A 25,206-nucleotide genomic window follows, 5' to 3' on the forward strand; every position below is an offset into this window, starting at 1 on the left:
CAAAGATTAGAACAAAAATCAATTAGAGACTTAAAAAGACAATAGAAAAAAATCAATGAAACTAAGACCTGGTTCGTTGAAAAGATAAAATTTGATAAACCTTTAAGTTCACCATTGTAGAATTTTCTCTTGAGTTCCAGGCTCATTTCCAACAATATAATAAATCGGTCTTGCTCTTATATATTCCCATTCAAAGCCTGCTTCTGTTTTCCTTATTTCTGTGGGGATTTAGTCACCTGAATCAGTTATGCTAGAGAGTTAAAGTAAACTCTGCCTCCTCATCTTCTTGGTTGTCATTATTATTTTTTAAGGTTTTCCCTGTTAGTAATCATTGGTTTTTTCCTATAAAGGAAACCTAAGTTTTCATTGCTTCTACTTAGGTATTCCTACATAATTTGCCATATGAACTCTTTCAGCAACCTTCTAACCTTCATTTCATTATCTAGCTGATTCTCTAGGTGCCACCAGAATCAGTGGCTTATTTAAAAATGCATATTAGACCCTGTTACTGTCTTACTTAAATTCTTAAGAATTGTCTGGTATTTATGAGATAAAATGAAAATTTTTTAGAATGGCATGTGGAGTTTTTCCATAGTCTGCCACTTACTAGACTCTCCAGCCTCATCTCTTCTTTTCAAGTTTATATTTCATTAGTATAACCTACTTGTTTCATTCTCTACTATTCTCTGCAAAATCTATAATTTAGACTTCGGTAGTGTCTGCTGGTATGATCGTCCTTCTTTATCTACTGAAAGATTTTAAAAGTAAGCATCGTTGTGCCTCTGTAAATTTTTTTCTAACAACTTTTGAGGGAATTATTCTTTAACACCACAAACTTCTGGGTTCTCATACGCAGTGTTCTAATGCACTTCTTCAGTCTGTATCTACTGCTTCTCTAGGCAATTTTTGTTTGTTTGGTTGTGTGACTTATATCTTAGTCATGCTTAGTCATATTTGTCTCACCTTTGTGAAACAACCACAAAATGTTTTTCGTTAGACATTTGAGGCTCTGTGAAGTTTTAAAGACTGGATTATATTAATTATTTATTCTCTAGTATGTGATGGAAAATGTTTAATTATATAGAACTTCATAAAATTAAAATGTTACTTCACTGAGACTTGTTTAAAGAATTTAATGAAGGTTTAAGAACCAAGGAAATCCTGTGTATTAATTAATAGCCATAAGTGTTGAGTGTTAAACATATATCCTAATTTGATATATTTTGGAGAGGATCTTAGGACTTAATGGTGGTGGTTGTTCTGGGTGTGTCCATATAATATTACAGAAACTCTTGAAATTGGTGCTTTCTGATAAGGAAATAAGATTACCATCAATACAAAGAAAAATACTTTTAGGAAAACACTTAAACCAATAAATAAAAAAAAAAAACAGATTAGGTGTAGTGGGATGAATTTTACATGACCAGAGAAATTCAGAAAGCTTTAAGAGTTAGAGAAATAGGGGCGCCTGGGTGGCTCAGTGGGTTGAGCCGCTGCCTTCGGCTCGGGTCATGATCTCAGGGTCCTGGGATCAAGTCCCGCATCGGGCTCTCTGCTCAGCGGCGAGCCTGCTTCCCTCTCTCTCTCTCTCTGCCTGCCTCTCTGTCTACTTGTGATCTCTCTCTGTCAAATAAATAAATAAAATCTTTAAAAAAAAAAAAAGAGTTAGAGAAATAATACTAAGCTTATTGTCTCAGTAAAAGAAAAAAGAGAACAGGTAGGACAAAGATATAACGGAAAAATCTTGTAGTAAATTTTGGAAACTGTTAAGGCAAATTGGAAAGACAATAGTTATTTAAACATCTTAAAGATTTATTTATTTATTTATTTTAGAGGGAGAGAGAGAGAGCGCACGGGCGCGCATGGCAGAGGGAGAAGGAGAGAGAGAATCTCAAGCACACTCCCTGCTGATTGCAGAGCCTGACGTGGGGCTCCATCCCATGACCCTGAGATCATGACCAGAGCTGAAATCAAGAGTTGGGTGCTTGACTGAGGGGCAGAGAAAGAGGGAGAGAGAGAATCTCAGTCAGGCTCCACACCCTTCACAGGGCCCACTGTGGGGCTTGATTTCAGGACTCTGAGATCATGACTTTAGCCAAAATCACCCAGGTGCCCTTATAGGTTACTTTTGTAGTCCATTTGAAATCTAACATATATTTGTCTGGTTGTCATTTTTCTGTTTCAGGTTATGATTTTACTCTAATACTTTTTAGGTTAACAATTTATTTACCAGTTTTTCTTACTAGACTATAAACTCATTTAGAGTAGTAGGAGTTGGGTTTTATTCATCTTTATTTCATTGGCATTTAGCTTATCATCTACTCGATCTCCATAGATGTTACATCATTGTCAGTTCCTAGAGTCCTAGAGGAGGTTTAATATATTCTTGGTAATATGTTCATTTTCTTTGGGAATTAAACTTTGCATTAGGCAGTTCTTGTTTCTCTCAGAATAGTAACTTTTTCTTTGCTGCAGTCATGGAATTTGCTTGTGCGTTTGTCTTGGCAATTCTCATTTTTAATATAATTTTGAAATAGTAGATTAAAGTAGCTTAGATCTATGTTCACCAGCAGTATATTGCTAATTGATTTCTTTGCCCCATTTACTATGCTTTTAAATTTTCTTTAATTATGGTACTTATAGTTTGTCACGACCATGCTCATTAAACAAATCTCATTTGATGGAGGAGGCTAAGTAATGTCATCCAGTTATTCATAAATATCTGCTATAGGATTGAGAATAAGTATGAATGCTAATTGATTTTACGGGTGAATGTTCTTCCTCAAGACTGGAATCCTACTCAGGTTTGTCATAATAGTTGTATGTACAACTACATAATAGTAGTTGTAGTAATAAAAGTTGTAGATCTTTGTTCTTTACATGTGTCCCCTCTTTATTTCAGGCAAGCATTAAGAAGGTAGGGGTCTAAGAACAAGAGATGAGCACTCAGGCATAACCATATCCTGTTAATCATTTGAGATTCACTATACATAATGAGATACTACTGATAAGAGAAGTTGTTACTATGAACAGTGTGGAGATTGAGAACCATTGATCTAGATCGTTCTAGATCTAATTTCTTTTTAATCACAATAGACTTGATTTTCCTTCTTACTTGATACAGTTGGGAGTATTCTTTATTTTTATACAATACATTGTTACATTCCAGGATGCAGCAAATGCTACTGTTTGTTCCAGTGTTTATTCCTGTGCAGAAAGGAATTTGACTAATACTGTATAGCCTTGCTAAGTAGTTTAAGACGTATGTTTTAGATAAGACAGTAAGACTGCTTCCATTTCAAGTCAGCCAAGCTGTTTGTCTCTTGGATCACTCCAAGTTTCTGGAAGTTGGGCTTCAGAGATTCTTAAGTGATAAACACAGAAGGATATTAACATTTGGATGGTGAATCAGCCACTGGGGAGAAAAAGTAATTCTCAGTATGCATGTTAACTACTACAAAGCAAAATAAATTTGTAAGTGTCACATTGAAACTGGAAGAGAGACAGAACCTGAAAAGTGAAGGGATTAGTGTAAATGGAAGTGAATTTATAAGAATTACTTTTAAATTAATTAAATGGTAATGCCATTAACAATCTATTTAGAATGCTGCCTTTTTTAATTTTAGTGAAAACAAATTTATAATGATTTTTAAATTTTCCATAGTGTTGTGTTTATTTTTTATTGTTTTGTTTTGTTTTAGTTTAACCCTTTTATTTATTTATTTATTTTTTTGGACTTTAACCCCCTATAATGTCTTAAGTTTCTCAACTTATACTTGTTATGGTAGTTTTTAGAAACTGGTTATTAAAAATGCAAAATTAAAGTATGTCTTTTCTTTAGACAGAGATGACAATTCTACACTAACAAAGCAGGAACTTAAATTCATAGGTATGTACCAACTGCAAATATGGCTTTAAGGGTAACAGTGCTAAATTAATCCTAATGTAGTTTAGAAACCTCCTCATATAAAACAATAGTAGTATCTGTAGTCCCAGAAATGGTAACTGAAAGGAATTCTCCATAATTCTGGATGGTTGGTGGGATGAACTGTTACCATGTTCTTATTGTTGTACATTCCTGGATTTGTCATATAGTCTAAGACATGGTAGGATGGATTTTAGGATTTCTAAAATTATTTACCTGACAGAGTCTAGATGCCTAGGCCTTTGATTTTTAAGACCACTTTTTACATCTATGATCCTTCTCTCTCACTGAGGGAAAGAAGAATCTGAGATCATATTCTATGATTTATAACAATTTTCTGATTCTGTAATGTATTTTTCAAATATTTCTAGATCAGTTTAGAGTGTGTGTATTCTGAATCCACTCTTCTTAACCCAGTTAATGTATGCATCTACTGCACCCCTGTACCTCCCCTAAAAACCTCAGTTTCACATGTTAATGAAACTAATCTTGTCAGCTATGAATACCTGCACTATGGAACTTCTCCTTCTCAACAGTTTTTTTGCCTTTTTTTCATTTGAAAAGTATAAAGATCTTTCTGTATCTAAAATCATGGTCAATTTACTTTGAGGAAAATATTGTACTGCAAAAGGATCCTTTCAGGAACATAAAATCTAAAAGGATAAATATGTATGTAAATAATAATTTCAAGACATATAGTTATAATTTCTTTAATGATCTGCAATATAAAAGGAGTTCAAGGTCATGGAAACTTACTTTGAGCTGAGGAAATGAGCAATCCAGAAAATGTAACATTTTACCTGATGCTTAAAGAAAGGTTAAAATAGAGCTATTTGGAGATAGGGATCAAGGCTAGACTGCAGTCCCTGGAATACAAATAGCACAAGGTCACATAGGTGTGTAAAGTGATGGTGATACTGACATTTGACATGAAATATATGAAAAATAATAGCCTTAGCTACTAACTAAAGGAGTTGAAAATAGTTGGTAGCTTGGAAATAGTTGGAGTTGGGGAAAAAAATAAAATCTGTTATTAAGGAAGATTCATCTGGATGTAGCATATAAGGATATTGAAAGGAGCTAGAGAACAGAGAAACCAATTAGATTTTTGTTGTAATCTAGCAGAATGTATTGAGGGCCTGAGCGAGGGTAATGGCAATCAGACTAGTAGGACTTATATTACCTAAGAAGAATGGGTAGTAATTCTCAATAAATTGAATGGCAGTAACTGGGGAGGGTGGGTATTGGTTTGCCAGTAGGCTGTTGAGGTGGAGATGTTTAGGTGCAAAAGAATAGATGAGGTTAGAGTTTAGGGGTGAAGGAGAATTAGAAGTAAATCCAGATGGAGTTAAAGTAACAAACTGTGAGATTGGTCATGGCTAAGCAAGGTTGGTAGAGAAGACAAAGAGGTTGAATCAGGTTTATTTTAAGATAGGAGAGTCTTAGTAGCTGGAAAGGAGACTCTGGAAAGATAAGTTAGGATGCAAGAGACGAATATTTGATGCAGCCAAGAATCTGGACAGATGAAATGAACATGTAGAAAAGGTTAACTTGAAGGAAGACAAGAGTAGCTACGGAAACATTCAGCATGGAAGAAAAAAAATTAGGTTTTTTTTACTGTAATTTCAGGTTTATGAATGTTTAAATTAGTAGAAATTTTAGAAGTAGGTTTCCCCCCCAAAAGAAATGGTTACTTTCAGGTGTACATCAGTAATTTGAGTGTGTTTATAAAAGTGTTGTCCTGTTAGTGTACTTGAGAAAAATGTTTTAATAATTATGTAATAGTGATAAATAATGATACCTTTATATTTATAAAAACTATGCTTCTGAAGTAGAAGTTACTCTTTCTTGTAATCCTTAAGTGTTTCCTGAGAAGTTGTCTCCTCTCTTGTCTTCTTTATGAAGACTGTGCCTGTCTTTCATTTTGTTCTCTGCTTACTCCTAACCGAATTAGTCACCAAGTGGTACCTTCTAAATATTTTTTCTTATTAATTTGAAGGTTCCTAGACATGACTTTTTATACCAGATTTATTATTTTCAAAATCGCACATTTTCACTAGTCTTTTGGTTTTGTCAGTATACCTGGAGTTGATCAGGTGGACTGACTCAAGCCAATGTGGGAAAAGTGAAGAATGTCCCTTAATCATTTGTGATTAAAACATTATTGTCAAGAATGCCAAATGTTGCTTATCTTATTCTTTCTTAAAGTACTTTAATCTTGGGAAAACTGTTATAATTGAGAAGTTTCTTGGTTGGTGAATCTGACATTAAAGTACAATTAGATCATCTTTTTCTTTCTTTCTTTTTTTTTTTTTTTTAATTTTTTTTTTTCTTTTTTACAGATAGAGAGAGAGAGAGATTACAAGTAGGCAGAGCAGCAGCCAGAGAGGGGAGGAAGCAGGCTCCCTGCCAAGCAGACAGCCCGATACGGGGCTCGATCCCAGAGACCCTGAGATCATGACCTGAGCTGAAGGCAGAGGCTTAACCCACTGAGCCACCCAGGCGCCCCCAATTAGATCATCTTTAATGATTATCACAATCTAGATAATGTTCTTTTTCTCTGTATAATGCAGTTGATTGCTTTCTTAAGCAGTTTCCTTTCACATTAATTTCTAGTCATGTATTTGCAGAAGCTATGTCCCAGCTACCCTGATGATTAAACCTACAGTTAGAGGTTATGTCTTATATCATGAGCTGTTTCTATAGATGGCCAGTATTACTTGTTTCACACCCAGAGGTTCATTTTATTTAAGGATCTTTGGATATGTATATGTGCCTATTCCTGACAAAACAGTATTTTTTTTTTTAAGATTTTATTTATTTATTTGACAGAGAGATCACAAGCAGGCAGAGAGGCAGGCAGAGAGAGAGGAGGAAGCAGGCTCCCTGCTGAGCAGAGAGCCCGATGCAGGGCTCGATCCCAGGACCCTGAGATCATGACCTGAGCTGAAGGCAGAGGCTTAACCCACTGAACCACCCAGGCGCTCCAAAACAGTATTTTTATATAAAAACAGCTAGGTATTTAGAATCATGCTTCTCAGACTTTTTGTCATTATGCTTGTAATATTTGAAGCAACTAATATTTTCATTCAAAAGGTGTATGAAAAACTTATATTAGAGTTGTTTCTGGGTGTGTCAAGATTTAGGAGGCCAAAAATATATTTTTTAAGATTTTATTTATTTGAGAGGGGGAGTGAGGGAGAGAGAGAAAGAGAGAGCACACAGGGGATGCGGGAGAAGCAGACTCTCCAATGGGCAAGGAGCTCGATGCAGGGTTCATCCTGGGTCCCTGGGATCATGACCTGAGTGAAAGGCAGATGCTTAACTGACTGAGCCACTCGGTGCGCCAAGACCAAGAATACTTAATTCATGTTGGCAGTAATAGAACATTTGATTTTCTACTCAGATCAGTCCTAAAGAAACTATGGAGAGAAAATAAATCACTGCAATGAAAATAAATCACTGTAATGAACAACATAAAAATGAAGGACGATCATAATAACTTGAAACAAGGCAAATATTTGAAAGAAACAAGTAGAAATTTTAGGTATGGGAAAGTGTAATTTTTAAAGTAAAGAACATAATAAATGGGATAAATAACAGTGGATACAGTGAGAAACAAAATAATAAATGGGTTTCATACATATTTAAATTAAAAACAATATGATATGGAGAATAGAAATAGACTCTAGATAATAGGAGCCCCAGAAGGGGATACAGAGAAAAATGGAGAGAAGGAAATAATCTGAAGGCATAAGAAAGAAACTTCTTCCTTAAAAAAAAGATGATCAATCTTAGATTGAAGTGGTCAGAGAAAAAGAGTAAAGGAAAAATCCTCATCTAGACTCATTAAAAGGGGACATTTTAAAATAGCAAAGATTAGGGAAAGAATTCTAAAACATGTACTCGTAAGATGAAGTCCTTCTTAAAGATATACAAGGACTATATAGAAGTAAGTTCAATTTTAAGGAGGTGTGGTACAACGTATGAAAAGGCTAGATTTAACAGAGGTAATTACCATAGCAAAAAAAATTGGAAGTAGTGGAAATAAAAAGATTTACAGTCCTATTTCTTGTAGAATCTTCTGGATTCGTTATCAAATGATATTTAGGTAGCTTATCTAGCAACTTGGAAATATATCTGTGATATGTTTCCCCGGACACCAAACCAAGAACAGCAAATTATATAATGCATAAAATAATACATACATGGTTCAAAGGATTGTCAATTTCTTATATTCTGTTTTCATGGTGCTCGGATTCTATTTGAAGAGGTAGAAATATAAATGAATAATAGCAGAATAAAACGTTAGACAAATTATTATGGTTATATTAAAATACTAGATTTGAGAGTAGGTTTTTTTCTTGTCTTCATTTTTTAAAATTGATTGTGGTCATTACTTACATGTTTTTATTTAAATTATAGAAAGCCTTTAATGAAGAACGGCAGATTGTTTTAATAGCTGCCACACCTAATGAGATTATATTCTTCATTTTAGTTGGCAGTTTTTTCCTACTAAACCTTCCTTTTAATTTTCTTAAGAAATGGGGAAAAAATCATTGTGTAGTAAACTTAATGATGTTTGTCATGTGGCTTATGATTGATATTTTAGGTAAGTCTTATTTCTTCTTAGTTGAAATACTCTCCTTCATTAACCTGACCACCTATATTTCTATATTTCATCTGAGGTAAGCGTTTCTAGAGAAAAAAAATGCACACCATGTACACATTCGTATCATTATAGATTTGTGATACTAACCGTGACTGACATTAAAATTGCTTGGCAGTGTTAATACACATCTCTAAGAACTTCTTACATTTCGCTGTGATTATTTTTTTAAACTTTTACTGCCTGAAAATTTCATCTTTTCATCATCTAATTCTCTGCAAACCTACTTAGTTTGTATCCATCCCCTTTTCTTTCTCTCCAGTCCTGCTTGCAATCCAGAGTTAGGCTGGTACTGTGGATCTCAACCTTCTGTGCCCTATCAGGGGCACATTTTGTCATTTTAGTTGCCTTATCCTCTCATCATCACTGTTTTTGGCTCTCATGTCTTTGGCTCTTCCTGAAAAAGCACAAAAGAACCCAAACCTTCCTTTAATCCCACATTCCTATTCATGTACCTACCCATTGAACTGTAACTACCTTGAACAGGTAACTACCCCTTGAACCCCTCCACTCATTTAAGATTTTCTCTTTGTTTTGGGTGATATGTCTAGGTGTGACTTTTATTCTTCTTAGGACCTCTTTGCTTCCTGATTGAGAGAATTCATGTCTTTCATCAATTCTGGACACAGCTGAAGCCATTATATTTAAAAATATTGATTCTTCCTATTCTTTCTGTTCTTCAGTAATTTTTGTTAGATATATTTGGACTTTCATTCTGTCCTTCATGTCCCTTAATCTTTTTTTTTTTTTAAGGATTTTATTTATTTATTTGACAGAGAGAGAGATCACAAGAAGGCAGAGAAGCAGGCAGAGAGAGAGAGAGGGAAGCAGGCTCCCTGCTGAGCAGAGAGCCCGAGTGGGGCTGGATCCAAGGACCCCGAGATCATGACCTGAGCCGAAGGCAGAGGCTTAACCCACTGAGCCACCCAGGAGCCCTGCTTAATCTTTCTTTTATAATTTCCATTTCTTAATTTTCTCTGTGCTGTATCTGGGTAATTTCTTTTGATCTTTTTGTGTTCACTCATCATCTCTTTAGCTCTATTAATTTATCATTGCACCTGCCTGATGAGTAAAGATATTTAGTGAATGTGTTCTTCAATTTTTAAAATTCTTTGTGTTCCTTTCTGAAATGGACCTGGTCTCGGGGCGCCTGGGTGGCTCAGTGGTTTAAGCCTCTGCCTTCAGCTCAGGTCATGATCTCAGGGTCCTGGGATCGAGGCCCGCATCGGGCTCTCTGCTCAGTGGGGAGCCTGTTTCTCCCTCTCTCTCTCTGCCTGCCTCTCTGCCTACTTGTGACCTCTCTCTCTGTCAAATAAAATAAAATACAATATTAAAAAAAAAGTTTTGTTTTTTTTTTTTAAATGGACCTGGTCTGGTTTGATTTTTCTTTTTCTTGTTTTTAAGAACATGTAGCCCTTTTTTCATATCTAAAAATATTTTTACTTTGAAATAGTCTTAAACCCACTAGTGTATAATATAGAGAACTATATCTGCCTAAACTGTTTGAGACTAAGTTGCAGATAGAGTGCCATTTTCAGTCCTGAACACTTAAGTAGTCTTTACAGACAAGGACATTTTCCTGTAAAATCACAGTATGATGATCAAAAATAGGAAATTAACATCACCATGTTACTACCATCTACTCTTAAGATGCTATTCAAATTTTGACAGTTGTCTCGAAATTTTATAGGCTCCTTATTTTGGGATTTAGTTAATTTTTTTTCATTATTGGAGTCATATATCCTGGAGAAGGATATCATATATATGATCTTTCCATTGCATGTATCAGATGGCATGTAACCAGGCATTTTAAAAAAATTTTTATTTCTTATTTTTTTATAAACATATAATGTATTTTTATCCCCAGGGGTACAGGTCTGTGAATCACCAGGTTTACACACTTCACAGCACTCACCATAGCACATACCCTCCCCAATGTCCATGACCACTCCCAACCCCACCTCCCCCCAGCAACCCCCAGTTTGTTTTGTGAGATTAAGAGTCACTTATGGTTTGTCTCCCTCCCAATCCCATCTTGTTTTCATTTATTCTTCTCCTATCCCCCTAACCCCCCACGTTGCATCTCCACGTCCTCATATCAGGGAGATCATATGATAGTTGTCTTTCTCCGATTGACTTATTTCACTAAGCATGATACCCTCTAGTTCCATCCACGTCGTCACAAATGGCAAGATTTCATTTCTTTTGATGGCTGCATAGTATTCCATTGTGTATATATACCACCTCTTCTTTATCCATTCATCTGTTGATGGACATCTAGGTTCTTTCCATAGTTTGGCTATTGTAGACATTGCTGCTATAAACATTCGGATACACGTGCCCCTTCGGATCACTACGTTAGTATCTTTAGGGTAAATACCCAGTAGTGCAATTGCTGGGTCATAGGGTAGTTCTATTTTCAACATTTTGAGGAACCTCCATGCTGTTTTCCAGAGTGGTTGCACCAGCTTGCATTCCCACCAACAGTGTAGGAGGGTTCCCCTTTCTCCGCATCCTCGCCAGCATCTGTCATTTCCTGACTGGTTAATTTTAGCCATTCTGACTGGTGTGAGGTGATATCTCATTGTGGCTTTGATTTGTATTTCCCTGATGCAAAGCGATGTAGAGCACTTTTTCATGTGTCTGTTGGCCATCTGGATGTCTTCTTTGCAGAAATGTCTGTTCATGTCCTCTGCCCATTTCTTGATTGGATTGTTTGTTCTTTGGGTGTTGAGTTTGGTAAGTTCCTTATAGATTTTGGACACTAGCCCTTTATCTGCTATGTCGTTTGCAAATATCTTCTCCCATTCTGTCAGTTGTCTTTTGGTTTTGTTAACTGTTTCCTTTGCTGTGCAAAAGCTTTTGATCTTGATGAAATCCCAATAGTTCATTTTTGCCCTTGCTTCCCTTGCCTTTGCCGATGTTCCTAGGAAGATGTTGCTTCGGCTGAGGTCGAAGAGGTTGCCGCCTGTGTTCTCCTCAAGGATTTTGATGGATTCCTTTCTCACATTGAGGTCCTTTATCCATTTTGAGTCTATTTTCGTGTGTGGTGTAAGGAAGTGGTCCAATTTCATTTTTCTGCATGTGGCTGTCCAATTTTCCCAGCACCATTTATTGAAGAGGCTGTCTTTTTTCCATTGGACATTCTTTCCTGCTTTGTCGAAGATGAGTTGACCATAGAGTTGAGGGTCTATTTCTGGGCTCTCTGTTCTGTTCCATTGATCTATGTGTCTGTTTTTGTGCCAGTACCATGCTGTCTTGATGGTGACATCTTTGTAATAGAGCTTGAAGTCCGAAATTGTGATGCCACCCACGTTGGCTTTCTTTTTCAATATTCCTCTGGATATTCGAGGTCTTTTCTGGTTCCATATAAATTTTAGGATTATTTGTTCCATTTCTTTGAAAAAAATGGATGGTATTTTGATAGGGATTGCATTAAATGTGTAGATTGCTTTAGGTAGCATGGACATTTTCACAATATTTATTCTTCCAATACAGGAGCATGGAACATTTTTCCATTTCTTTGTGTCTTCTCAGTTTCTTTCATGAGTACTTTATAGTTTTCTGCATATAGATTCTTAGCCTCTTTGGTTAGGTTTATTCCTAGGTATCTTATAGTTTTGGGTGCAGTTGTAAATGGGATTGACTCCTTAATTTCTCTTTCTTTTGTCTTCATGTTGGTGTAGAGAAACTGATTTCCGTGCATTGATTTTATATCCTGACACTTCACTGAATTCCTGGACAAGTTCTAGCAGTTTTGGAGTGGAGTCTTTTGGGTTTTCCACATATAGTATCATATCATCTGCGAAGAGTGATAGTTTGACTTCTTCTTTGCTGATTTGGATGCCTTTAATTTCTTTTTGCTGTCTGATTGCTGAGGCTAGGACTTCTAGTACTATGTTGAATAGCAGTGGTGATAATGGACCCCGTGTTCCTGACCTTAACGGAAAAGCTTTCAGTTTTTCTCCATTGAGAATGATATTTGCAGTGGGTTTTTCATAGATGGCTTTGATAATATTGAGGTATGTGCCCTCTATCCCTACACTTTGAAGAGTTTTGATCAGGAAGGGATGCTGTACTTTGTCAAATGCTTTTTCAGCATCTATCGAGAGTATCATATGGTTCTTGTTCTTTCTTTTATTAATGTGTTGTATCACATTGATTTGCGGATGTTGAACCAACCTTGCAGCCCTGGAATAAATCCCACTTGGTCGTGGTGAATAATCCTTTTAATGTACTGTTGAATCCTATTGGCTAGTATTTTGTTGAGAATTTTTGCATCTGTGTTCATCAAGGATATTGGTCTGTAGTTCTCTTTTTTGGTGGGGTCCTTGTCTGGTTTTGGGATCAAGGTGATGCTGGCCTCATAAAATGAGTTAGGAAGTTTTCCTTCCATTTCTATTTTTTGGAACAGTTTCAGGAGAATAGGAATGAGTTCTTCTTTAAATGTTTGGTAGAATTCCCCTGGGAAGCCGTCTGGCCCTGGGCTTTTGTTTGCTTGGAGATTTTTTTTTTAAATATTTTATTAATTTGACAGAAATCACAACTAGGCAGAGAGGCAGGCAGAGAGAGAGAGGAGGAAGCAGGCTCTCTGTGGAGCAGAGAGCCCGACGTGGGGCTCGATCCCAGGACCCTGGGATCATGACCTGAGCCGAAGGCAGAGGCTTTAATCCACTGAGCCACCCAGGCACCCCTGTTTGGAGATTTTTGATGACTCTTTCAATCTCCTTACTGGTTATAGGCCTGTTCAGGTTTTCTTTTTCTTCCTGGTTCAGTTGTGGTAGTTTATATGTCTCTAGGAATGCATCCATTTCTTCCAGATTGTCAAACTTGTTGGCGTAGAGTTGCTCATAGTATGTTCTTATAATTGTCTGTATTTCTTTGGTGTTAGTTGTGATCTCTCCTCTTTCATTCATGATTTTATTTATTTGGGTCCTTTCTCTTTTCTTTTTGATAAGTCTGGCCAGGGGTTTATCAATCTTATTGATTCTTTCAAAGAAGCAGCTCCTAGTTTCACTGATTTTTTTTCTATTGTTTTTTTGGTTTCTAGTTCATTGATTTCTGCTCTGATCTTTATGATTTCTCTTCTCCTGCTGGGTTTAGGGTTTCTTTCCTGTTCTTTCTTCAGCTCCTTTAGGTGTAGGGTCAGGTTGTGTACTTGAGACCTTTCTTGTTTCTTGAGAAAGGCTTGTACCGCTATATATTTTCCTCTCAGGACTGCCTTTGCTGTGTCCCACAGATTTTAAACCATTGTGTTTTCATTATCATTTGTTTCCATGATTTTTTTCAATTCTTCTTTAATTTCCTGGTTGACCCATTGATTCTTTAGAAGGATGTTGTTTAGTCTCCATATATTTGGGTTCTTTCCAGCTTTCCTCCTGTGATTGAGTTCTAGCTTCAGAGCACTGTGGTCTAAAAATATGCAGGGAATGATCCTAATCTTTTGATACCGGTTGAGACCTGATTTGTGACCCAGGATGTGATCTATTCTGGAGAATGTTCCATGTGCACTAGAGAAGAATGTGTTTTCTGTTGCTTTGGGATGAAATGTTCTGAATATATCTGTGATGTCCATCTGGTCCAGTGTGTCACTTAAGGCCTTTATTTTCTTGCTGATCTTTTACTTGGAGGATCTGTCCATTTCAGCGAGGGGAGTGTTAAAGTCCCCTACTATTATTGTATTATTATTGATTTGTTTCTTAGATTTTGTTATTAATTGGTTTATATAGTTGGCTGCTCCCATGTTAGGGGCATAGATATTTAAAATTGTTAGATCTTCTTGTTGGACAGACCCTTTGAGTATGATATAGTGTCCTTTCTCATCTCTTATTATAGTCTTTGGCTTAAAATCCAATTGATCTGATATAAGGATTGCCACCCCAGCTTTCTTCTGATGCCCATTAGCATGGTAAATTGTTTTCCAGCCCCTCCCTTTAAATCTGGAGGTGTCTTCCCATCTAAGATGAGTTTCTTGTAGGCAACATATAGATGGGTTTTGTTTTTTTTATCCATTCTGATACCCTGTGTCTTTTGATTGGGGCATTTAGCCCATTAACATTCAGGGTAACTATTGAGAGATATGAATTTAGTGCCATTATATTGCCTGTAAGGTGACTTACTGTATATTGTCTCTGTACCTTTCTGATCTACTACTTTTAGGCTCTCTTTGCTTAGAGGATCCCTTTGAATATTTCCTGTAGAGCTGGTTTGGTGTTTGCAAATTCTTTCACTTTTTGTTTGTCCTGGAAGCTTTTTATCTCTCCTCCTATTTTCAATGATAGCCTAGCTGGATAGAGTATTCTTGGCTGCATGTTTTTCTCGTTTAGTGCTCTGAATATATCATGCCAGCTCTTTCTGGCCTGCCAGGTCTCTGTGGATAAGTCTGCTGCCAATCTAATATTTTTACCATTGTATGTTACAGACTTCTTTTCCCGGGCTGCTTTTAGGATTTTCTCTTTGTCACTAAGACTTGTAAATTTTACTATTAGGTGACGGTGTGTGGACCTATTCTTGTTGACTTTGAGGGGGGTTCTCCGCAGCTCCTGGATTTTGATGCTTGTTCCCGTTGCCATATAAGGGAAATTCTCTCCCATAATTCTCTCCAATAGACCTTCTGCTCCCCTCTGTCTTTCTTCTTCTTCTGGAATCCCAATTATTCTAATGTTGCTTCGTCTTATGGTGTCACTTATCTCTCGAATTCTCCCCTGGTCCAGTAGCTGTTTGTCCCTCTTTTGCTCGGCTTCTTTATTCTCTGTCATTTGGTCTTCTATATCACTAATTCTTTCTTCTGTCTCATTTATCCTAGCAGTGAGAGCCTCCATTGTTGATTGCACCTCATTAATAGCTTTTTTTATTTCAACTTGGTTAGATTTTAGTTCTTTAATTTCTCCAGAAAGGGCTTTTATATCTGCAGAGAGGGTTTCTCTAATATCTTCCATGCCTTTTTCGAGCCCGGCCAGAACCTTCAGAATTGTCATTCTGAACTCTAGATCTGACATATTACCAATGTCTGTGTTGATTAGGTCCCTAGCCTTCGGTACTGCCTCTTATTCTTTTGTTTGTGGTGATTTTTTCCGCCTTGTCATTTTGTCCAGCTAAGAGGATATGAAGGATCAAATAAACTACTAAAAGGGTGGCAGAGACCCCAAATTGTGGGGGTAGAAAGGGGATAAAAAGAGGTTCAGAAAAAGAAAAGAAAAAAATTTAAAAAATAAAACAAATAAAGAAAAAATATAAAAAAGAAAGAAAAAATATAAATTTTAGATAAACTAATCAAAAAATGTTAAAAAAGAAAAGGGTAAAAGTTTTAAAAAATTTAGCAGAAGAAGAAAAAGGAAAGAAAAGAAATTTGAAAAAAAAATTGAATTAGCCGCAAGACTAAAGAATCATGGGGAGAAAGCCATGAGTTCTGTGCTTTGCTTTCTCCTCCTCTGGAATTCCGCTGCTGTCCTAGGTATTGAATCTGCTTTCCTTGATAGATGAACTTCGTCCTGGCTGGATATTTTGTTGATCTTCTCGGGGAGGGGCCTGTTGTAGTGACTCTCAAGTGTCTTTGCCCGAGGCGGGATTGCACCGCCCTTAACGGGGGCCTGGGGGCCGGACTAAGTAGTCCACTCGGGTTCGCTGTTGGGAGCTTCTGTTCCCTGAACGCTTTCTGTAGAGTTCCAGAGGACGGGAATGGAAATGGCGGCCTCCCAGTCTCTGGCCCGGAAGAGCCGAGAGCCCGGGGCCCCACTCCTCAGTGCACCCCCAGAGTATAGCACCCAATCACTCCCGTATCCCCGGCCTCCAGCCGGGCTCCGAGCTCACCCAGCCCGCGACCAGTTCAAGGTAACCCCGAGCTGAGAGTTCAGTCCTCGGCTCTGTCTCTGTAGCCGGCTTTTCCGTTCTCACACCTGCCAGCTCTGCGACACTTCGACACACCCGATCCTTCTGTGACCCTGCAGGACCTGGGGCCACACTGACCCTGCTTTGGCTTCACCCCGGTTTAGCCTCTGGAGCAATGTCCCTCAGTGGAACAGACTTTTAAATGTCCTGATTTTGTGCTCCGTTGCTCTGCTGCTTGCCGGGAGCCGGCCCCTTCCCCTGCGGTCTATCTTCCCGTCGTTTTGGATTCACTTCTCTCCTAGTCCTACCTTTCAGAAAGTGGTTGATTTTCTGTTTCTAGAATTGCTGTTCTTCTTCTCTTCGATCTCCCATTGGATTTGTAGGTGTTTGCAATGTTTAGATAAGCTATGGAGCTGATCTCCTGCTACCTGATGTATATCCCATTCTCTTTTTTTTTTTAATATTTATTTATTTATTTATTTGACAGAGAGAGATCACAAGTAGAGAGGCAGGCAGAGAGATAGAGAGAGAGGGGGAAGCAGGCTCCCTGCTGAGCAGAGAGCCTGATGCGGGACTCGATCCCAGGACCCTGAGATCATGACCTGAGCCGAAGGCAGCGGCTTAACCCACTGAGCCACCCAGGCGCCCCTATATATCCCATTCTTCATGACAATTTCAGTTTGTATTGGTATGGACCTACAGATTTATGTGGGTTATGAGTGATTTACTGTGGTGCTCCAGTTGTTCCCGGTTTAGCTAGTAGGAGCCAGTTAAGGTGGCACTGTGTCCTTTGGCATATCCCCATTATTCTTTGAATACTTCCTTTTTTTCTGGCATTATATTAGTTTTCTATTGCTGTCATAACAAATTACCACAAAATTAGCAGCTTAAAAGCATTCAAATTTATTGGCACGTAGTCAGACGTCTGGTTGCGTTAGCTGGTTTCTCTGCTTAGAGTCTCACAAGGCTAAAATCAAGGTGTTGGCTCGCTGGTCTCTTATTGTTAGGAGTCTGTGGCATTAATTCACTTCCAAGCTCTTTTAGGTTGTTGGCAGAACTCAGTTGTTCCTTGCAGTTGCCGAACTGATGTCCTCATTTCCTTTCTGGCTGACAGCTAAGGGTCTCCCTTAGCTCCTTGAGGCTTCTATCCCATCCTTTCACATGTCCCTATGTCTTAGAGCTAGTAAAGGTGAGTTGAATCCTTTGTACACTTAGAGGCTCTCTAACTTCCCCTCCTGTGGGATCTCTCTTGTTTTCTTACCTGTTGCATTTTTCACTGACTCTTGCGCTTCATCTTCTGCTTTTATGGATTCATATGATTACACCGGGCCTACCTATATAATCCAAGATACTCCATCTCTTTTAAGGTCAGCTTATCAGTACCTTAATTCAATCGACCCAGTTTCTTCATAGTAGGACCTTGATTAGTGTTTGACTGTCAGGAGAAGGGAACCTCGGGCTGGAGGGTGGATGTCACTAGAAGTCTGTCTACCACAGCCGGGTATGCCAGGTTCTTCTTTTTTACATAGACTCTTATTTCTTTCCTGCATGTACTTTTGATTCCTCTGCATAGGTTTTTAATCATTTACAATATTTATCTCATAATCTTTGTTTGCTCTTTATTTTCTAAGGTTCTTGGAGGACAGTCAAATAATGTTTGTGTCTGCTAATTTGTGATGAAGGGGATCATTTTCTTTTGTCTTCTCTGATTTTGGTTTGTGAACTCATTTTATAGCCTGGGTTAAGGATATAACCCTGCGGAGAAATTTTGTGTTGGCTTCTGTTGTGTACTCAAGTGACAGTATCACCTGGACACTTCTTAATTTAACGTTTGGGATTTATTAGGCACATAGGTAAATTCAAACCCAAAACCTAGTTGAAGGCTAGTCTGTGGCTTATAAATTCAAAGGGTAACTTTTCATCTCCTATCCAGAGCTCAAATCTAATTCGACTGACTTCCTTGTCCTTTCCCTATGCTGTGATTTTTATGTTTTGTGTTTTGTAGGGGTTTTTTGGTGGGGGGGGGGGGGCGCATGCACGGACAAGGGCTGGCTTATCTTTATCCCCAAAATGTATCCCTTGGAAAGTCTGTCTTAACCAGTTTTAATTTTTCATCCATTGGAGGCTCAAGGTATCCTCTGTTTTCCTTGTGGACATAAGAGCCAAAGCCCCTGGGTTACTAACACAGTGCCTCCTCTAGGGCAACCTGTTAAAAGTTTTTTCCTGTATATTCCCAAGGATTTCCCTTACATCTTATAGCTCAAGTATTCATTCTTAGGTCATTTTAATTAGGGAGGTTTTAGGTTGTCTGGTTGGCCTCCTTGCCAGAAATAGAAGTTCTCCCATTGATTTATCTTTTAAACCACTTTCTACTGGCTCTACAACTACTACTGTACTCAGGTCAGAAAAAGTTTTCACATTGCCAAATCTAGTGGATGTTTTTCAGTCTTTATCCTAGATGACGTCTTAGCCTATTTGTCTTTGTTGAGGACTTCCAGCTACTGGAAACTCCTTTCCTTTCTCTGTCCCTTCCTTTCAAGTCCCATCCTGGCATGTCCTTTCCTGTCCTTTCCCTAACATTATACTTAACTTGGTTGTTCTGTTGTTTTGACCATTTCTTGTTTGTTTGTTTTTGTTTTGGCTTTTCTTACTAGTTTCTTACTAGTTTCCTTTTGGCTTTTCCTTTATCCTAATTTAGTGTTGAAATTCCTTGGGGCTTAGTCCTGAGCCTCTGCTTTTCTCACTTCAGAATTGTCACCAAATTTAAGTACCTAAAATCCTTCGTCCAAACTTTGCACTGGTTACTTAAATTTTATTTCCCTGATTCCACTGTACCATTGTCTTTCAGGGCATTGTTCACATTGTTTCCAAAATGATCTTTTTAAAAATACATGATCATGCCACAAAAATACAGTTTGGTTTAATGGCTTTCTATTAGGATGAAATCGAAAAGTCCTTTATTTAAAAAAAAAAAAAAAAAAAGCCCTTTATGACCTGCGGGGTTCTCTATGAGCTGGCTCTTTGGCGGACTTCTGGCTTCATCTTAAGCATTTTATTTCTTTGTTTATTATACTACACTGGCTATATCAGTTAGGGTTCATTGTATATAAGCCACAGAAGTGGATTCTGTCAAATTTAAGCAAAAAATGAACTTATTGGATATGTACAATTGTTTTAGAGAATTAATAGAAAAACCCCATTTCAGACCTCTGGGAGAAGAGAAATTGGGTAGATTCGAGGGATAGGTAAACAAGAATTAGTAGAATCATAATATTACTACCATTAGACTAACGGGTCTGACCATTTTCTGCCCTTGTGTGTATGCCTTCAGGATTTAACTTCCCAGGAGAGACCATTCCAGCTTGGGTTGCCATGTTTATCCCTGAGCTGAGAGTGTATGTAATGGAGGAGGGATATTTCTCTGACAGAAAATAGGATGTTATTTGGACACAAAATGGGAAGAATTCTGGGCAGGTAAAAATAACAGAAATGGGTCTCTCTTCTTTTTAGTTTATGTGTTACGTCTTCACAGAGGCCTGTTCTGCTAATCTTAATTAAGCTACCCCTTACACTCTACATTCTACTTTTCCATCATAACATAATATTTGTCTGATTATTTAATGTCTGGAGCCTTCACTTTAAGAACCATAAATGCAAGGATGGATACCTATTTTCTTTTTTGTAATATCTTCATCTAGTATTTTGTCTGGGTTTATTAGGCATAAATACTTGTAGAATACTATAAACCAGAGTCAGCTATGCAATCAATATTCAATTGATTATGTCAAAATAACATTAAAAAACATTTTTAAAAGATTTTAAACTGAAATGGGAAAACATGTTAAGTATAAAAGGATTAAAAAATTTTAATATATAGGCAGCTGTATAAAGCTAAACAAAACCATAAACTATATACCCAAAAGTTTGAGGATACATAAAAATGTCAGCAGAGTTTTCAAATGATTTTTCCCCCTACCTTCCCATCTATTTAAGATTTTTAATAATTAGTATATATTATTTTTGTAGGTAAAGTGAAAAGAAACAATGTAGAATTGTTCATATCTATAAAAATAGAGCAGCCTAAGAAATGGTTAATGCTTGCCTAAAGAGATTGAGGAGCACCTATATTCCATCAAGTTGGCCAAGAGTCTTAGGAGAGAAAGCTCTAACTTTTTCTAAATTTTATTTAGCCTCTCTGAATAATGAATGTGTTAATCAATATAGAGACATATTGCGCAATCTAGAAAGGGAAAGCCAGAATAATCCTGTTATTTATTAGTCACCAAAGGAAATGGAAATTAAGGCAACATTAACAATGGAATCTTTCTATTGTTGTATATATTATTGTTTACTTCTTTTAACATTAATAGGTATTCCTCCTTTATATTTTATAATATGGTTACTATTTATCAAACAATATGTAGTAGTAGATTAATAACAATAGTGTATGTTTTACATGAATTAATTAATCCTTGCACCAGCCCTATGAAATCATTGGTGCCATCTTCCCTTTGTAGATGAGGTTCAGAGAGGTTATTTGCATGAGGGAACAGGTTTTGGATTTTTAACTACTTTCACACCATATTAACCTCCAGAAAAGAATATTCAGCCTTAGGATGTGGGTTAGGGATAACTTAACAAGTTTAGTCGTTTACTAGGTTCAGTATTCCTCAAGACTTATCCCACTCATTTACTGTGGTTCACTGCTGAATAGACAACTTGATGTAGTACTGATTTGGCCTCTCAGGCAGTTTGAAATTGGGAAGTGGGAACTCTGGTTGGTGACCACTAACACTTAGGTCACTGGTCATGTATACTTCTGTCTAGTGTATTGTTTTTATGTAATTGCCATGGCACACTAATATAAGCTTAGGTCTCAACAGTGTTTTCTTGGCTCTGTCTACCCTATATACTATTCTTCCTAAAATCATCATTTGTCTCCATGTTTCCAAATCCATTTTCATTCTGTGTCTGAACTAGTCTTTCAGAATCATTTGATGCAGTTGATATGCCCTTTCTTTAGATTCTCTTCACTGCTTCACTGACACTGCACTGGTTTTCTTACCTCAGTGATATCAGTTTTCTTTGCAGATTCTTCTTCCATGCTAACCATCCTTGAAATGTTGAGGGTCTTCAGGACTTAGTCCTAGACTGACATTTTTCTCTTTTACAAGCAAAAATGCACTTTCTGTTCCACTTTTCACCACCTCAGTAAATGGCACTTCTAATTACTACCCAATTCATTTATAATATTCTCTTTATCTACATAAGGTAGCTTATCACCTGACTTGTAGATGCACTTCAGATCCGTCTTTCTCCAAGCTTTTCCATCAGACTACCGCTTAGTCCTGAGGGATGTAATCTTTCACCTAGATTGTGGAATAGCCTTTTAAATGACCTTTTTGTTTCCACTCTTTCTCTTTTCGGTTCATAGCAGTTAGAGGGATGATCTTCTAAAAAAAACTGTCATGCTATATTTGTGTTTGGTGTCTTTCCATTAATCTTAGTATACATTCTGAACACCTCTCCATGGCCGTTCCTTCCCTTTCCAGTTTGTTCTACCACTCTCTCCGCTATGCTTTACCTGTATTACCTATTTTTTTCTTCTCTATTTCATTGTTTTTTGAACAAGCTTTTCTTCTTTACTCTGTTGACTTAACACCTGCCTGTCTAAACTTTAGGTCTTGGCTTACGTATCATTTTTTCAGACAGATATTTTATGCTTCCTGATTTGTCACTAGTGGTACTCTTTGCCTTCAATCATAGCACTTGTCACAATTTATAGTTATGTGTTTGTTTTAATGTTTGCCTCCCTGATTAACTTGTAAATTCTTGAAGAACAGAGATCTTGTCTGTCTTGTTCCCAGCTTTATTCCCTGCTCCTAGCATAGTGCCAGTCTTCTAGTAGACACACAGTAAATATTGGATGGTTGAATGGTTGGGCGAATCAGTACATCATTACCATTCTCTGTATCATTCTATATCTTTGCTTCTACCCTCTATTCTGAACAAATGAATTTCGGGTATTTTCCTAGAGGTTATGCATTACAGAATTCAGTTCTGTTTAAGTCAGTAAATGTCACCTTGATTTGGATTAAGGTAATTAACTGGTGGAAGATGGAAATAGAGTAAGTTAAATAGAAAACAGGTACAGAACAATCCAAGGAGGATTATTTACCTTTTGAATAAAGGTCTAGAGGTCTTACTAAAGCATTTTTTCATGCTGTACCAATCATACCCTGAGGTACGAGGGAGTTAGGAGAGTCAGTGATCATCATCTTCAAAAAAGATTTAGGTATTTATACTGCTCTGCCTTAACAGGAAAAGAAAATTTTATTTGTTTTATTTATAGTAGTAACCTGAGTTCCAGCCAGTTTCAAAGTGTAATCACCACACTGCACATTTAGCTGTGCAGTTTCCTGTTTACGCTCTATGGTAGTATAAAAATAAGTTTAGAGATTGGAGGTCCTCATTCACCATAGTTTTTTGCTTTACAGTATTATACTTTAATATATATTACTACATGTGGCAATGGTATTTTCAGTTTTGAAAGAGTATTCGGGACATTAGAGGATCTGATAATTATAAAACTACATTCCTGACCTAAAGATAAAATTTTAATTAGGGCAGTAACTCTGAAGTAGCTATGGCTACTGTTATAAACTTACTGTGTATTAGGCACTGCTAGAGCCTTTACATGGGCGTTCTCAAGGAAAAGCCTATAAGGTAGCTACTACTCGCTTTTAGAACAATATGGAAGCTCCGAAAGCTTAAGTAGTTTGATTAAGATCATATTCAGTCAAAAACTTACACCGGTGGCCCCCCACCCCCACCCCCAGTGTGCTGTCTCCGGCTGACTTTTAGTTTTAAGAGTTGGAGATTCCATGGATGCTCTCCACCACTAAAAAATTAGGTTGTTAGCAGTCTACCTTTCACGGTAGTTTGCTGCAGAAGCTGAGTTCAGGTGTTGCTGGAATGCCTCCACCCCAGTCTCTTCCTCTGAACTTTAGTTGTCCTTCATGGCATGTGTCCTTATGGTACCAGTAGCTTATGAATACTTACTAGCTCTGCTGTGAGACTATTAGTTCTTTGAAGGTAGAATTCCTTTCTGTTCTTCATTATCTTCAGTGCCTTTTTTTTTTTTTTTTTTTTTACAATAAGGCTCTCCATACGTATTTATTGAAAGAAATATGAGGTATTGAACTCAAAAAATTTTTTTTTCTCAGGTGTATGTCCATCTTTTGGAATATAAGGTTTATAAATGCTTGCTTTATTTGCATGCTGTCTCTTTTCTGTCCTTCACAGTCAAACTTTTTGAGTTCATCTTGCTAAGATTCATTGTCTCATGTAATAACTCTCCTTTTATGGCCTGACCTAGAATAACCACTGGAATTATTTGACCTTTTCCTTTCCAATTCTCTAGGTGGTTTCTAAGATTCTCTTAAGTTCTCTTAATTTTGTTCTTTGTAGTCTGTCTTTAAGTGGTAACATTCTGTAGGATTCTGTCTTTGGTCCTCTTGATCATGCTGAAAACTTTCCCTTGGTGATCTCATTTTACTATTTCTTGGTTTTGACTAGCTTCCGCATCAGGAGTTGTACATCACATATTTACAGGGGCTAGATAGCTAACATAAATGAGAGGAGAGGTGAAGAAGAAGGAATGACAGGGCTCTGGTGGATTAAAGAATCTATGCCGTGGCCAGAGCTCCAGCAGATTGTTGCTATTTCAGAATGTAGTAACCAGTATTGATAGAACTTCAGTTTTTCAGGAGACATTAGAATTCACTTTTAAATATAAGTTTTGGGGCATCTGGGTGGCTCATTCGGTTAACCACCTGACTCTTGATCTCAGGCTCATGAGATCGAGCCTGCATTGGGCTCCCCACTCAGTGTGCTCACTGGGGAGTCTGCTTGAGAGTCTCTCTCTCTCTCTGCTCCTCCCCCAACTCTTGAGCTTGTGAGCTCTCTCAAAGAAATCAATCTTTAAAAAATATTTCTAAATTAATTTTTTAAAAAATGTAGAGTTCCAATGTTTTCAAAATATGAACTGGTTTAAGATTTCAAACACAGGGCAGGCCAACAGAAAGCCTTTTTGAGTTTTCGTATGCTAAGTTGACTATTCTTCTGCCTCCTGGATTTGTATCTCCACACCTGCTTTTTCTTCTGAGCTTTAGGCTGATCCTGTTCTGGTCTAGACTGTGTTCTGCAGTTCTGAGTTCTGCGTTCCGCAGGCATCTCAAAGACCATGATGAGTAACCTGAACTTCAAACTTGTTAGGAAGTAGTTTCAGTAGCTGTGAATATGAATCCTGATTCCACCATCTACTAGGTCACTAAGCAGAATTTTTCTTTAAACTTCTATTTGCTCTTGTGTAAAATGGGGGTAATGTTTACCTCATTGGCCTATTACACTATCACAAAATTTACAGGGGCTAGTGTAATAAGTGTACTTATACACTTAGATGCTAGATGCATCTAGATACTAGATGCTCCCAGTGGCTCTGCCTGCTTCAGTGGGTGGTGTCACCACTCCCACCTACTGGTTCTTAAGAGTCATCCTTGACTCTTCTTTCTTATTTATTCTTCAGGTCCTATTAGGTACCAGTCCTATGAACTTTGCTTTTAGAATATCCCTTGACTACTGTTACTTTAGTCCAATCTCTGTTTTTCTCATCAGTATTATTATAGCAACCCTTCAGCAGCTTTCTCAGTCTCTGATGAAGGCTCTCCCCAATTTAGTCTCAGCCTTGTCTTGCTTAACATCAATCTGATATCACACCTGAAGC

At 37.4% G+C, this 25,206-nt stretch overlaps 1 protein-coding gene across 11 annotated transcripts in view; it reads left to right on the forward strand.

Moving 5' to 3' along the window:
- MLLT10 (MLLT10 histone lysine methyltransferase DOT1L cofactor) overlaps positions 1-25,206 on the forward strand; it is a 244,978-nt gene that overhangs the window by 187,112 nt on the left and 32,660 nt on the right. For 8 of the 11 annotated variants that reach the window (XM_046010903.1, XM_046010902.1, XM_046010901.1 and 5 more), the window contains one exon: positions 3,842-3,889. The exons of the other annotated variants lie outside the window; for them this stretch is intronic. In XM_046010903.1, the coding sequence (XP_045866859.1) occupies positions 3,842-3,889 (48 nt within the window). The remainder of the gene's footprint in view (positions 1-3,841; positions 3,890-25,206) is intronic. 11 annotated transcript variants of the gene reach the window in all.

The sequence above is a fragment of the Meles meles genome, chromosome 7 (genome assembly GCF_922984935.1).
Source record: "Meles meles chromosome 7, mMelMel3.1 paternal haplotype, whole genome shotgun sequence".
In the NCBI taxonomy this organism is placed as follows: Eukaryota; Metazoa; Chordata; class Mammalia; order Carnivora; family Mustelidae; genus Meles; species Meles meles.